This window comes from Fukomys damarensis, unplaced genomic scaffold (genome assembly GCF_012274545.1).
Source record: "Fukomys damarensis isolate Sample0158 unplaced genomic scaffold, DMR_v1.0_HiC HiC_scaffold_2, whole genome shotgun sequence".
Taxonomy (NCBI): domain Eukaryota; kingdom Metazoa; phylum Chordata; class Mammalia; order Rodentia; family Bathyergidae; genus Fukomys; species Fukomys damarensis.
Genome location: NW_022900914.1, coordinates 13,712,211 through 13,727,821, shown reverse-complemented (window position 1 = coordinate 13,727,821; position 15,611 = coordinate 13,712,211). Strand labels below are relative to the sequence as shown.

General features: G+C 41.2%; 1 protein-coding gene across 4 annotated transcripts in view; it reads right to left on the bottom strand.

The window, feature by feature from the left end:
- Ltbp1 (latent transforming growth factor beta binding protein 1) overlaps positions 1–15,611 on the bottom strand; it is a 219,578-nt gene that overhangs the window by 18,207 nt on the left and 185,760 nt on the right. For all 4 annotated transcript variants that reach the window (XM_010645197.3, XM_019204342.2, XM_010645206.3 and 1 more), the window contains 5 exons: positions 11,250–11,426; positions 10,506–10,592; positions 7,969–8,097; positions 7,205–7,345; positions 6,108–6,278 (listed from right to left, as the gene is read on the bottom strand). In XM_010645197.3, the coding sequence (XP_010643499.1) occupies positions 6,108–6,278; positions 7,205–7,345; positions 7,969–8,097; positions 10,506–10,592; positions 11,250–11,426 (705 nt within the window). The remainder of the gene's footprint in view (positions 1–6,107; positions 6,279–7,204; positions 7,346–7,968; positions 8,098–10,505; positions 10,593–11,249; positions 11,427–15,611) is intronic.

The window sequence follows — 15,611 nt, the reverse complement described above, 5'->3', positions numbered from 1 at the left end:
TTTTTTTTTTTTTTTTTTTGGTACGGGGATTGAACTGAGACCCTTGTCCTTGCAAGGCAGGCGGTGGCACCACTGAGCTAAGTCCCTGGCCCTTCAATTGTCTTTATTACCTTAAGATTCTAAAGGGTACCATGTAGGCTGTGCTTTGAGACCTTGGGAGAAAGAGATCTCAGTTAACAGAGAAGCGATTACTGCACAGATTCAGAGCCAGGAGGCTTGAATTTGACTCCACCTTTTAACGGGATGTGCTTCTGGCAGGTGACCCAATTTTTTTGTGTTTCAGGTCCTCTTCTGGAAAAAGGAGGTAACTGCACCATAAGGCGGCTTGGAGAATTAAACAGCGCGATAGGCATTCTGAACAGCATGTACGTATTCATTTTCATTGTAGCTGAGGCCCAGAAAAACCAAGCTACAGGAAATTCATACTCCAATAAACTCCATATATCCACCAACAATCTTAAAATTGTTGTAACTCTAACTTCCTTCTAGCATGGCACTAAAAATTCTCAGCAAGATCAAACAATAACCCCCTCCCCCGGCTGTCTGCATGTGCCCATTTCAAGAGGCTTTATTTTCCTTGAGTTGGTTTTCAGAGGTTTGTGTGGCATTACGATAAAGGAATCAAATCTGAGGGTTCTCCCGAAGCCATTGGGCCACTACATTTGAGGAGTGGGCAGGATCACAGGACATTGTAAAAGCAGGAGGACAGGGAGCGGGGGCATACAGAATTCTAGAAGGGGGAGGGGGTCAGTCGTGACCCCGGGCCAAGCTTGTCTGCTGTCACACTGCAGTGCCACCACAAACCGGAAATGTCCTCCTAACGCAGCCTGCGCTCGGCCACTGTGACTCTGGCTGAGGGCTGAAATGAACACGGTTCTCCTGGTGTCACGTCTCCCCAACACGATCCGTCACCCTCCGCGTGGCACCGACCTGCAGGATGCCATCTAACTTCAGAAAGCACCATTCAGGGAGCCCCCACCTCCTCCACCGACCAGTCTCAGATAGAGTTGCTGCTTTAGCAAGAATTAACGGCCGTGACCTACTGGACCCGAAGAGTGAGAGACTGCAGCGGAGCCAGAGCTTTACTTTACACGGCGCTTTAATGCCTCAAGCTGATGACAAGTAGTGCGATTTATGCCTCAAATTCCTCCAGCACTGTTTCCATCAGTGACGAATTGTTCCCCCAAACAGTGCAGCACAGCTAGGGGAACTGGGGGAGGGTTCGGCGTCAGGCAGGGTCAAACCGGTCTCGGACTTATTTTCACAGGCGATGCCGTTCTCAGGTTTTCACAGAATGGTGAAAACCTTGAACCTTAAAAGGTTCAAGGACAGAGATTATGAGCAAACCTGTTTTAAAAGTCATATTCTTTGCTTCCTCTAAAAAATTAATAGCTACTGGCATTAACATAGCTTTAAACAAAAAGTGAGATGCTGTCCGGCGCCTTTAGATCCTCGCTGGTGTGAGCTGAGGACCAGCAGCAGCTTGGTCCTTGGTACTCACCAGAGACGCAGAATCCTGCACCCTGACACCCATCCACCTGGGCAGTGGATCCCATTTTTCTCCAAACACTTTTCTAGTCTTTTTTTTACTGGTTAGACAAGTTAACAATGGGTTTCCCTTTGGAAGATTCACACACGCAGGTAACATACTTGGATCGTCTTCACCCGCCATCTTCCTTGCCCTGGTCTCCCTGCTCATTTTACTTTCCTCGGAGGGTTTCGATGCATATAACGCGCTCACATCTCCCCCTCCACCACCACCCTCACCCGCTCCTTGTTCCTCTGACTCCCTTGCTCTCGTCTAATAACAGTCTCCCTTCTGCTTTCTCGGCATCTTTTTTAGATCCCACATAACATGTGTTACTTATCTCCCCAAGTCTGGCTGCTGCTTCTGCTCAACGTGATAAGTCTTTAGATCCATCTACTCTCCTGCAAATAACAGAACTGCATTCGTCTTTGTGCCTGACTACAACACTCCACTGTGTCTACGTACCCCGCACTGTCTTCATCCGTTCATCTGTTAACAGGCACCTAGACGGGTTCCGTACCTGGGCTACTGAGAACTGCGCCCCAGTAGATGGTCACACGTGTCCCTGCAGTGTGCTGACTTTAACTGCTCTGCATATATAACATGGAGCTGGATCAGACGGAGGCTCTACTTTTAGTTTCCTGAGGTCTTCCACGATGACTTCCATGGCTGTACTAATTTAGATTCCTCACAGCACTGCAGCAGCAACTCCTTCTCCCCCAAAATTTTTACCAGCACTTACGATTTTTTTATTTTTTTGGTATTCTTGATGACAGTCATTCTGACTAGGGTGAGACGGAAGCTCAGTGTAGTTTCGATTAGCATCTCTCTAAAGCTAACGATGTTACACGTTTCCATGTATGTATGGGCTATTTGTACTTGCTCGATTCATTTGCCCACTGTTTGTCAGGCTATGTGATTATTTTGGTGTTTTAAAAATTTCCTTATATATTCTACATATTAATCTGTCGGAAGAGTAGTTGGTAAAAGTTTTCTCCCATTCTGTAGGCTGTCTCTTTACTCTTACTGGTTTCCCTTGCTATGCAGAAACTTGTAATTTTATATAGTTCTATTCGTTGATTCTTCTTGTTATTTTCTGTGCTATTTGGAGGCCTATTCAGGAAGTCTTTGCCTATGGCTTTGTCTTTCTCCCCCCTCCCTTTTTTTTTTTTTTTTTTGAGATAGGATCTGGACATGTACTTTAGCTTGGCCTTGAACTCACAGAGATACTCCTGCCTCAGTCTCCCAAGTGCTGAGATTATAGGTATGTGCCACCACACCCAGGCCCCTACATTTTCTTTTAGCAATTTCAAAGTTGCATATTTTATATGTGTCTTTCTTTGATGCATTTTTAGTTTATTTTTATACAGGGTGAGAGACAAGGTGCGATTTCAATCTTCCACAAGTACATATCCAGTTTTCCCAGCACAATTTGTTAAGAGGATGTCTCTTCTCCAACACATACTTTTGGTGAAATGTGCTTTTTAAAAAATAAGATCCCTAGATAACTGACCTCCCATTAATGTTATGAGGCAATGGTTTGGAGGAGAAATGTTTAGATTGAGGATGATTTCGGCATTTGAAAGTCCTTAATTCATGCTCACATGCTATGAGGTAACTGAATATTTTCTAAAATCCTTGGATCATAGTTCTATTTGAACACGAATTTGACTAAGGACAGCTAGTTGAATTTTTTAAGAATCCAGATTAATCCTCAATTAAATTTGGTTATCAGAGGCACTAGTTTGGAAGAGTCACAGGCAGTATTTACTATCACATGAATAGATTAGGGACTAAAACGCAAATATATGCAAACTCCTTCACAGAGGAGTTTCTATAACCTCGAGTTCACCATAACCAGTGTCAGCACTGGAAACAGAACACACACATCTACAGATAAGTAAGTCACAGAATCCATAATAAATGGACAGAGTACACATCACTGATGAAAACAAATATAAATCTCCTATAAACATGAAAAGATGCTCACATTCCCTAGAAACAAATGGAAATTCATACAAGTCTGATAAAACTATTTTACAGGGACCAGGAGAGTTAACTCAGGGGTAAAGCTTGTGCTTAGCATGCAGGAAGCCCCAGTTCATCCTCCAACCACAAAAACCCAAACCAAAACAAAACAGTCAGAGCCTGAGACTGTCCAGGGGTAGAAGAGTAAAAGGAAGGAGATATTTTTGGAGACTGGCAATGTAAGTTTAAAACTGTACAATATTTGGGGGAAATAAATAATATAGTAAATAACCCAGTATTTTTATTTGTAGGAATCTTTTCTTACCAAAGTGCTCTTACAGGTACACACAGGGAGGCCCACAACAGCACAGTTTATAGCAGGAATTTCTGAACTGCAGGGAAGGCTGGGGGAGGAGCCCAAGCAGCCAGCATGCGGTTTGACTAAATAAATCACGGTGCCATAAAATAAATATTCTGGGAACTGATTTAAAATTGGTAATCTTTCATCAACTCTATGATGCCACAGATTGTAGAATGCACGCTCATACAAAAGATGTTAAAATGAAAAAACAAAACAAAATACAGCAAAGCCAGGCGTGGTGGCGCGTGCCTGTCATCCCAACACTCGGGAGGCTGAGGCAGGAGGATCGCTGTGAGTTTGAGAGCAGCCTGGGCTACATAGTGAGTTCCAGGGAAGTCTCAACTACATAGTGAGTCCCTGTCTCAAAAAAAACAAAACAAAACAACAACAAAGGCTTGTGGCTATTTTTAGTTGCCATCAATTATCAGCTGACCCCAATTTTGGAGATGTCAAGATACAGAACAAACATGAAGTGTGCTTGAGATGCGTGATACTGATTTCAGTTTTAAATATCGATTCACAGCATCTCAATGCTTACTGTGTAGGAAACATCAAAATCAAACAAAGTGAGCACCTTTAAGGAGAATTCAATTGTGCTGGGGCACGTGGCATGGGACACAACCTCTTAGATTATTTTAATTCTCTCAAAGTATATATTCATTTTGGAAAATTAAGCGGTGAAAATGCTGTATAAGTAAAAGAGCTGAAGTGCTTATTAGAGAACTGTGTGACGGCTCAAACCTCGCTGCGTTTACATTTGTTGTTGTTGTTGTTGTTGTTCCTTTGCATTGAGCTGTATGTATGCCCTGCCCTTCTTTATTTGTTATTCTGAGGCAGGGTCTCACTAAATTGCTCAAGCTGGTCTGGAGCGTGTGATCCTCCTACCTCAGCATCCTACACTGCTAGGATTACAGGTGTGTCCCTCCACAGCCAACTGCACTCACTTCTTTACTGATTTCACTTTTTTCCCTGCAACATTTGCCTCCAAGGTCCAAGACAACAGCAAGGCTGGTGATCAGAGCCTGTCCTTCCTATGTCCTCACAATCCACTGAGACACAGACAGATGTGCCCCCTTCACCCCTGAGCTACAGAGTAGAGCTGTCTTCCCTGGTCATTCAGGGGCTCTGGACCAAGCTGGCTCTGTCCCTCTGGCTCCAAATCCTGTCCTCTTCGATACCGCCCTCCAGCGCTGTATGTATCTGCTTTCTATTCTCCACTGTTCATTTTCCTTTTGTGGTATTTCACACTTTCTTTTTCATGCTCTAGTGGTTTTAAGGGTTTTTCTCCCCCTAAGCCAGAAATCTCATTAAGTAGCTTAAAAGAAATATTCTAACTGCATTAACTGGAAATTAATGCATTTCCTTTAACTTTAACAAGTCAGTTTTACAAAATGATATTCTTTCAACTGCCTTCCCTTAAAATTAGAAGTCACTAAGCTGCTAAGGAGAGAAGCCTTCGGCATATAACCAGGGGTCACCAAATAGTCCAGGCAGGAAGCCTACAGCCAGCACCTTCTTGTCATTCTCCATGTCCAGGAGATGGGAGAGAGAGGGGCCTTGGACTTCCTTTTTTTTTTTTTTTTTTCAATTAACCAATGGTTCAACCCCTGATCTAAAATTTGAGCAGAAAAGAGATCTGTCAATTACATTTCTTATTTTGTACACATATTCCTTATCCAAAATATTTGGGACCAGAAGTATTTCTGACTTCAGATTCTTTCAGAAATTGAGAAATATACATAGACTTTTGTTTTCTGAAGCATTAGCATTCTCTACTCCCCAAATCTAAAATGCTCCAAAATCTCACCTTTTTGGAATGGGGATGCTTGCTTGCTCAGTATCTTTCAAATAGAGACTGACATCTACAATGGACTTCAATCTACAATGATTCTCTATGATCGAGTACTTTTTTACTCTATTTAGAAATTTAGGAATGCAGAAAAAAGTGAAGTATCAGGAAATATAAATCCTAGAGACCTACACCACTGATGGCTGAGTTGTTTCCTCGGGTCATTCACCCGTCTTCAGGGAAAGGGGACGATGGCTTCAGACATCACTAACAGGGTCTGGCTTGGAGGCAAACCAGAAACCACACGTTTACACAATCCTGATCTTCCCTCCCCACACCCCACACCTGTAGTGCAATGAGAGACAAGGAATAAAGACACAGAAGAGAAATGTCAGGCTCCAGAGTCAGTGAGCACAACCTGCGCCACTGGCCTCCCGCAGAAGAACAGGATGCTGGCTCACCTGAGTCCTTCGTGGGGCACAGGGCACACTGCATGCCCCAGGCCTCTCCGTACAAACAGCAGCACTCGGTGTATGTTGTCTGCTTGCCCACAAGAGGACGGCTGCACACATACTCATCACTCAAATGTTCCCAGCACAGATCTTGGTAGACATCGGTTTCTTCTATTTGTTCTAAAAGGGAAAGATGGTTCCGTGACAGTCACACTGCTATTCCTATTTCAACATGGCAGCAGAGGCCAGTGAGTCTCAAAGTTTCCATCCCTATTTCTAAGAGTGACTTCCAAGGAAAAGTCTGAACGCAGCCTGGTCTTTCCAGGACCAGGAAGTATGTCATCCCATCTGGTGAAATTCAACCTGCCTGTCATGTTGCTTCCAACCGTGCCTCTTCCTCCCAAGCTTCCCTGCATTACACAGGAAGGTCTCACGACCTCTCCCGTCCTTGGGGACTTCTAATTCTTACCTTCACTTTTCACCCTGACTTCTCTGTCAGATCCCACCACTGCTTGCTACAGGACATTTCTGGACTCATCCCTATTCCGTCTACCAAAGCCCAAGATGAGTGACACTGCGTCCTAGAGTCCTCGATTCTTTTCTAACCTTTGCACTTTTCAATGGACCTTCACCCAGACAATCTCCTCAGGGTGATTCCGTGCCAGGTGGGGCATCGAGATGAGAGGGATCCAGCCGTGGATTCGGGGCTCTCCTATCTTGGTCAACTGTAGTCTAGGTTCTGTCCAGCCTCATCTATATCTCGCACACTAGTCAGGGACATCCGATCCTCCTGCTCTGAGCTTGCACCTTCCTCCGCTGCTCTGAAGGGCCGGTGCAATGAACCCCGGGCACGGAGAAGCTCTGCCACTTGCTCTGCACCACTCTGCACCCTGCTGTCCACTTCACGAGCACATTTCAGGAGATTCAGTCTCTTTCGTCTTGATCATATGCATCTTATTACTTCTCTTCGTATCTCATTTATTCCAAAATACCCAAGGGACTCTTTTTTCTCCCAGTTTTCAACTGTCCACATTTCAGTCAACAGGAAAGCCCTAGAATGATGATATTTATCTGGACCTAGGTTTGCATCTCACACCCGAACATACCATTTGACTCAGTTGGCCGTATGCATCTTTTTTCTGAAGCATCCAGGACCATTGGGTGGGTGCAGAAGCAGTTGTAAGAGCCTTCTGTATTAACACACTGGCCATCGATACAACTGCTGGGATCTTGACATTCATCCATATCTTAAGAGAAAAAAATTATTAAAGAAAATCAGCGAAGCTAACAGATTCCAGGAGCTGCCCCATTTCAATGATCCTATACATCCTCCAACAGAGGAACAGCTAGGACGCTAAAAAATGTGAGTTATACTAATTGGAAAAACAACACAACCTCTGCCACCGCTGATATTAAATATGGAAAGAAAACATCTATGAACAGGACACACTTAGAAATTTAAGATAAAACGCCTTTTTATGATGCTTTTAAAATTATTTCCTTTCCTGCCTAGTGTATATGGTTTTCTGCTTAAGTAGAAAAGTCTGTGGCAGTGTTTAAAAATGACTTTGACTTGTATGGTATGAGTGATGAATCAGTAGGTTCCACAGACCAAAACTACACTTTAGTTATACCAAACGACCTGAATTGTAATTCCACATTGAATATGAACTCTTTGTTTGAAATTCACTCAAACAGGAGAAGGGGAGCTTTATTTCTTAAATCTTGGTCAAGAAAGATATCCACAAAACATTCACCCATCTCTTCAGCACACAATTTAGAATCAAATTGTTCTTAGTAATAGCATTACTTATTTTTTTCCATCTGTGTATTCTCATAGCACACCATACTAGGCCCTCTTGAAGCTTACCAAAGCACTGCAATTTGACAGGGTCATAGTACGTCCCTTGCTTACAGTAGCATTCATAACCAGGCTGGGTGTTCAAACAGAAACCATTTTTGCAGATTTCTTGTCCAAAAAGTAAGCATTCATCAGCATCTGTGGGGGAAAGATTGAGAAAATATGAAGAGAAGAAGTTTTGATCTTCCCATTAAGAGAAGGCAAATTAATATAGAGCTTCGAGTTAAACATTGTTTTCATATTCCAAAGAATCTCACAGATACAGCAATATAACACTGTTAAAATCAGTCCTACGTGACAGAAGGAGAAACACAATCAGATGTCGTCTGTCTGTGAAGCAACAGACTCAACATGATCAGGCAAGGTATACTTGTAAATATGATTGTATGGCTTGTAGCTGGCAGTCCCTCCAAACCTCACATACTCACAGGTAGGGCATTTCGGAGCTGGCTGGATCTGGTGTGTGTGGTACTAAATTAGTCCATGATTGGAATTAGCATAGTTTTTGGTGGCACCACTCAAAAAGACTGATAGCCTGGATGGGATAAAAGGGGAAGGCAGGTAGGCTGCTTGTTGCGTTGCCATTTCCTGCCTGCTCTGCCATGGACTCTCTCTCTCCTGTGATGCCCCTCTGCCATGTCCTCCTGCCTTGGAATCAGCCAACTATGGACTGAAACCTCTACGAACTGTGAACTGAATTACTGTATACCTTTCCTCCTTTAACTTCTGGTTGTCAGGTATTTTGTCTCAGAAATAAGTAAGACAATAATCTCCTCCTCCTCTTTCATCACCATCACCACCATCATCATTTTCCTCTTTTCTTTTTGAGATAGGATCTCACTATGTAGTCCAAGCAAGCCCTGAATTTGCTATGTGGCCCAAGCAGGCCTGGAATTCTCAATCCTCCAGCTTTAGCCTCCTGAGTGCAGGAATTACAGGAATGGGCTACCACGCCCAGCTGGAAGGTTTCTCAGATACTACCTCATAATGAATGAAATATCTCCAGGTTCCATAGTGGCACCAAATACCTTCTCTAACAAATACACCCTAAAGAAATGTTCCTTCCTGTAAATATATATCCTGGCTCATTCACTAATTGAGATGTACAAAGATGCCAAGAAGAATTTGAGAGAATTTGATGAAAGACTTTCTTGATGACATACAGAGACCAGTGAAGGCACAACTTGCTATTGGGGTTAGCAGCCCCTCCCCGCCCCCGAGAATTAAGAACATTTGGCCAGCACAATTCACTCTGTGATAAACTGGAGTTTGAAAGGATTAATGAGATAAGCCACATGGAGGACTCACTACATGCTCTGGCCCAAGCATATGCTCAAAAGTTATCTACTGCTCTGGTCAGCATCACTCCTAGCATTGTGAAGCTGAAGCCACCTACTCCTCATTTCAAAAATCAGAGACTCATAGGAGATTGCTCAAATTTACAAGATGGAAAAGAGCAGAGCCATCCACAGAGCTTATGACTGTTGGGACCTAAATCCAGTCCTCCTTCAGCCATGTACAGCACTGTTAAGGTAGAGAGAAGAGGAATTTATTTTATATGAAGAGAATGACTTCATAACGAAACTGGGTGTTTTTCCATAATATGAAATTTAACTACATTCCTGCAAAAATAAAGAATGTGACATTTGTGAATCTGAAAACCATTTAACACATATTACAAAGCAGGTCTTCATGTTATTCAGTTGGACTAAAGCATAGATGTATGCTTAAAAACACAAAATGGAATTATTTATCCTTCTACTCAATTATTCCATATTAGCACTAGTTTTCAAAAAATGCATGGACAAGGAAGGTATTTTTATAGTCTCTTTACCAGCCACATCAGCTCTCAATATTAAACCAAAAGGAAAAAACAATCTCTGTATGGAAAAGGTCATAATATCTCTATCATGATAATGTTAAAAGTGAGTAATGAGGAAATATTCATATATGTGAATATTCACCAAAATCAAGCAGCTGTGCATGGATTTTAGAATTTTACAATAGAAGCATTAACTATATAAAAACAGCTCCTTTTGTCTTCTTTTTCCATTCCTCATTATTCATTATGAATCTGTGACTACCAGTAAAAGCTACTAGAAACACAGTAGTAAGGTAAGTTGTGAAAGAGCAAGAATCTTAGCTTTGCTGACGACCATAAAGACAAACATCATGATAATCATGTCTACGGCAGTCATAGTTTATGAATGCTAATATGTTTCAGGATAACAAAATGACTATTTACTCAGGAGTTTTACACACACCTCACTCAGTCCTCACTGTAACCTTTGAAACATCATTCCTATCTCCGAGAGGAAGAGATGGAAACTCAGGTTAAGTGACCTCTCTTGCCAGGGTCACACCACCCTAAGTGTTTTGATCTAAGCCAAAACTCGAGGCCCCAGAGACCTTCCTTCAGTGGTAGAATGAAGAGCTTTGTAATCAGATTCCATGGCTCAAGAGAACGCTAACTCCATGTAACCCAAGCCAACCTTTTACTCAAGTGTCTGGCATTTGCTACAAATTCATGTTCACATGATTCTGACCTTTATAGTTCTCGCCACCAATGTTGTAAGAGGATTCTCCAGTGGGGACAAAACCTTTTCCTCTAGGACACATTTCCATGAACTCAGCTGATTTTAGGAGAGACAAAACCAAAAGCAAAAAAAAAGAAAGAAATAAGTTGAGAAGAAAAAAATTAACATCTTCCCTGATTGTACATTTTAATTTCAGTTTTGCGTTCCCAGATTCATAACTTTAATGCAATGTCAGGCGGATAAATTCAGCACAACTGCAACAAGCTATGAGTTAGGTAAGCAAAACATCAAACCATGTTATAAGTTTACTTGTAAGTTTTTTAAAAGCCCTCTTAACTCACCCATGTTTTACTTGATATTATAACTTTTTGCAGTACTATAATATCTAATATTTCAAAGGTTTAGTAAGAAAAGCCCATAACACAAAATCTTACCTTAAATAAACAAGCTCTATTTCTGGAGAAGTCCGTGTCATTGTTAGCAAAAAAGATTGATCTTAATTTTCAAATGCAATAAAACTGAATTATTTTTCTGCCAAAATAACACACACAACCTGACTGTCACGGTGCACTCCCAGGCAGACGGAAGTTTAAGAATTCAGGTTGATGTGGGCAAAGAGTGATAATCCCAGCCCTGAATAAAACTCACTAAGGCAGTGTCACCCGAAGTCAGCCGAGGCTATGCATGTCACCACTGCAAGGCCTCTGTGGTAACTAAACACGAGTGTCACTAGGACACCTGGGTGAGTCTTACCGGTCCCCAGCACCGGGCAAGGGAAGATCTCGCAGTTATCTCCCCAGCCGGCACCGGATGTGCAGCAGCATTCCTGTTTGGTGACATTGGGGGCCAACACATTATCACAGAGACTGGCGTCGTTGAGGTTATAGTAGCATTCTTTCTTTTCTTCTTTGGGTTGGTCCACATCCAAAACTAAACAGAACAGAGAAAGTAGAGCGAATGCTGAGTGGATGCCTCCGATGTGCCTGACAGCACCGCAGAGTTGGGAACACACTGGGAAAAAGTGATGGGATAGGTCCAGGCATTTCCTTTAAAACTGTGTCCCACTTTCATTGTCAGATTCTTTCACTTCAAGATAATCGTGAATTTTGGTGGATTTCTAACACACTCCAAGAGTGTAAATCTGTCAAAGCCATTTCCTTTTATGTTAACCAATTACTTTATTCTTGTAAATTTGGCTGTGAGTAGTTTCCGTATCTGTTCTCTTGCCAAACGCAGGGCCTTTCTTTGTGGAAATGTAACACTTACTTAAATAAATGACAATTTTACTCCAGTACTGGGGCCACATGTAACATTTAACCCTTAAGTGCTTACCTGAATCAACCATGCCCCCAATTTTTTCTGAATAGCAAAAAATAGAAGTAGAAAAATACTATAATAATCTTTCATTCCTGAAAACCTAACTACTTAAATTGCTGCAAATATATGACTTTGAATGAAATAATGCAAGCCAGCTAAGCTAAGTGTGGAATTCCAAGTATGGGTTCTGGTCCCAGCCCATGCATGTTTTAGAGGAAAATGGATTCTAACAAGACTCAATCTCCTTGTGAAAAAACACAAAAAAGTTGACATGGAAAAATACAAAAATGATGAGAATAAAACATACTCACTTTCAGATAATACAAATGACTAAACTGAAACAGATTTATTTGTTGTCTCTGAACAGGTCTTTCAGTAATATTTTGTAGCTACCCTTGAAGAGTGGTCTTTCTTTCCTTTCTACCAAATGTTAGAGTCTAAATTACTGCCCATGATCTGATTAAAATTTAAGAGTTTTTATTTTATGCTGTATCAAACAGACTGCCATCACAATTACTGTACTATTTCCAGATTCTTATACCCAAAGAAACTATGGGGACAAAAGGAAAACATTTACCAGGGATGATGAAGGTTAGACTTTAACGTTAACACTAAATTACCTTCTTCTGAAGGTAGATCGTTATATTAGGAAAATTTAATGAATTATTTTCACAATGGCTTTTTATATATTTCGCCTGGCAGTGCCAGCTGACTGTGGAAACTCAAGTTGTAAAGGCCTTTAAAAATAAAAGTTTATGAAATTCAGTTAAAAAAAAAAAAGCTACTGACCTTTCTTACGGCATTAAAAACAGGCAAAGCAGTAAACAGACCTTTTAAATTTGTATTACTCAGAAAACAAGTATCAATGAGAATATCAAAGATCCTTCACATATTTTATTCTAGCCCAGTCTGTCTTTGACAGATTTTGGGCTTGGACTCCCAAGTGAATATAAACAACTGATGACAAATTCAAACTCAGAACAAGTATCTAGGAAAAAAAAAAAGCGCTGATTTCTATGCAGCGATTTATGAAGCATTTAAAATCTTTCTGTGTACAAAATGGGGTAAAATCTGCCACTTTCCTTACCTGATCCAGCTCACTTAATGTGTGCCTGGAACAGATGTTTGGGCTTGGACTCCCAAGTGAATATAAACAACTGATGACAAATTCAAACTCAGAACAAGTATCTAGGAAAAAAAAAAAGCGCTGATTTCTATGCAGCGATTTATGAAGCATTTAAAATCTTTCTGTGTACAAAATGGGGTAAAATCTGCCACTTTCCTTACCTGATCCAGCTCACTTAATGTGTGCCTGGAACAGATGTTTGCCTTGCAAAGTGAATATGAACAACTGATGACAAATTCAAACTCAGAACAAGTATCTAGGAAAAAAAAAGCGCAGATTTCTATGCAGCGATTTATGAAGCGTTTAAAATCTTTCTGTGTACAAAACGGGGTAAAATCTGCCACTTTCCTTACCTGATCCAGCTCACTTAATGTGTGCCTGGAACAGATGTTTGCCTTGCCCACTCCAATGGAAGCCATCCTCACCAGGAGGGCGCCGAACGTTAGGTGTAAAATTATTTGAGCAAACAAGTGATTTAAAATTTGTGGTTCAATCAATCCCACAAAATCCTATAGAAAAATTTCAAACTTCCCCTCAAAATTGTAAATACACCAAGGGCTTCTTACTATTAATTCTCTTCAATTATTTTATTCAGCTGCCATAAAAACGCAGCTAGCTATTAATAAATGTGTTCAGAAATATAAATCAAGAAAGCAACACAGACTTCCACAAGTCAGGTTTACTTTACGGTCTGTTCTAAAAGAAGGATCAATAATTGCTTCCTCATGTACAAAGTTGTAAGTATGCCTGGTATTTATTACAAAATGGAATTCTATGTGGTAGGGGCCTCAGTGAGGACTGCTCTGTTCACAGGTAATCAGAAACCACGGCTTCTTTGTAAATCAAAGTATGGCAAAATTGCATACACACACACTGTTTTGTTTTCCATGATGTTTCTTCTACTCACATCACTGAAATTAAGAAAATTGTCTTTGTTTTTCTGCCTTTTCTTTGGAAGAAAACACCTATTATTTCTTAAGAGAAATAATAATATAATTGTATTATTCAGGTTTTACACTGGTTTTTACAAGTTTTGTTCTTATTTTCTTTCCAAACTGCTTGAACCGTCAATGTTTACACAGCTGAAATGGAGGGTGAGGCAGGCCCTCATCTGTGCTTGGAAAGGGATGCAAATTCTTTTTCAGAAACAAGTCCACAAAGGTCATTCTGGGAAAAACTACAATTTCCCTATCTGCCTAACCATTAAATAATTAATTTCCTTGAGCATTTTTCCATTGGGTTAAAACACTAATCAGTAAATATATGTGATGTAATTTCTCTGAAGAATTTATAAAGGTTTAGATCCCTGCAGCTAGAAGTAGAGAATTTCTATTGAACAATAATTTGAAAAGGTCATATCAATGGTTATAGAAAGTGTTTAGCAAGAAAAAGCATGAATTTTCTTTTTTTAAAAGATTTTATGAATAAGATTACTCATGCCAGACTTCTAAGAAATATATTATTTCCCCTCCATCACTTTCAGATTGGATTTTTCCATTTGTGTAAGAGGCTAGCTTAACATCAGTGTATAAACATCAACTTGAGTATATGAATTGTAGAGTTACAGCAGTGATGTCACAAAAAAAGCGAGTTTTGGAACAGTTTACACGCTTTTTTTTTTTCATAGAGATTTCTTTTTCTTTGTTTTTGGTGCTGCGGATCAAACCCAGGGCCTCATGCAGGCTGGTTAAGCTACATGCTGCCCTCAGTGGTTATTTTCGGAAAGAACTTTATGGAGGCCTTTTTCATGTGACACACAGAGTCACAACATGAGATAGCTGGAGGAGGTAACTTCTCTTTCTGAGGGAGAAAACTAAGAATGGTTCCCCATGTCCTGTGTCCACTGCTTCCCCGAGAACCCTTCTTCGGGGCATCTCATTTTAGCACCTGAAGTAGCATTGAGTTTCTCCCCCTTGAAAAAAATGAGAGAGCAGCAGAAGAGCCTGGCTGGTGTGGAGTCAGCTCCCAGGCCACATCCAGCGAGAAAGAGCAGGTTCTGAGCTGGGAACGGAGAGCAGGGACGCAGAGCTGCAGGTGGCACCGGCCTCTCTAGGAGCTCCTTCCCCGCTGGTGCTGGCTGGGCTGACTGAAGAGGGTGAGGTGTTCACCCCCAGGACCCTTGGCTGTTTTACTCTGCCCCACGTAATGCTGTTTCATAGACTGCTGTTAGGGTGAGAACATTCACAGCTTTTTTGGTGAAATGTGCCTTCATCTTCAGGCCCCACCTGCATGCAGTGTGTTCTGAAGATCTGAGCTAATCCTCTCCAGACCCTCGGTCAAGAATGTTACAATCACCAAGAGGTGACATCACAAAGAGGTGACGGGTGTTCATGAAACACCCTCCTACCTCCTGAAGACAGGTCAATCTGTTAAGCTCCTTGAGTGTGGTTATGTTCAGTAAGTTACTTTCAACAGAACTACGCAGGAAACTTTATTCTATTTTAAAAATTTCAACAGAAACTAATGATTCATGTCACTTCATGCCTTTTCAAGAAAGGGAATTCTAGAGTGATAGTTCAGCAGGTTGCAAAAGAGAACTTAGACATTCATGTATATATTATTTGGTTTTCTCATTTAAGAACTTGCACAGTGAAGCAGAAAGGGTGATTTGTTATTTAAAATGGGAATTAGGATAAAGCCACTGGTGAGTTCCAGGAGGCCCTGACAATAGG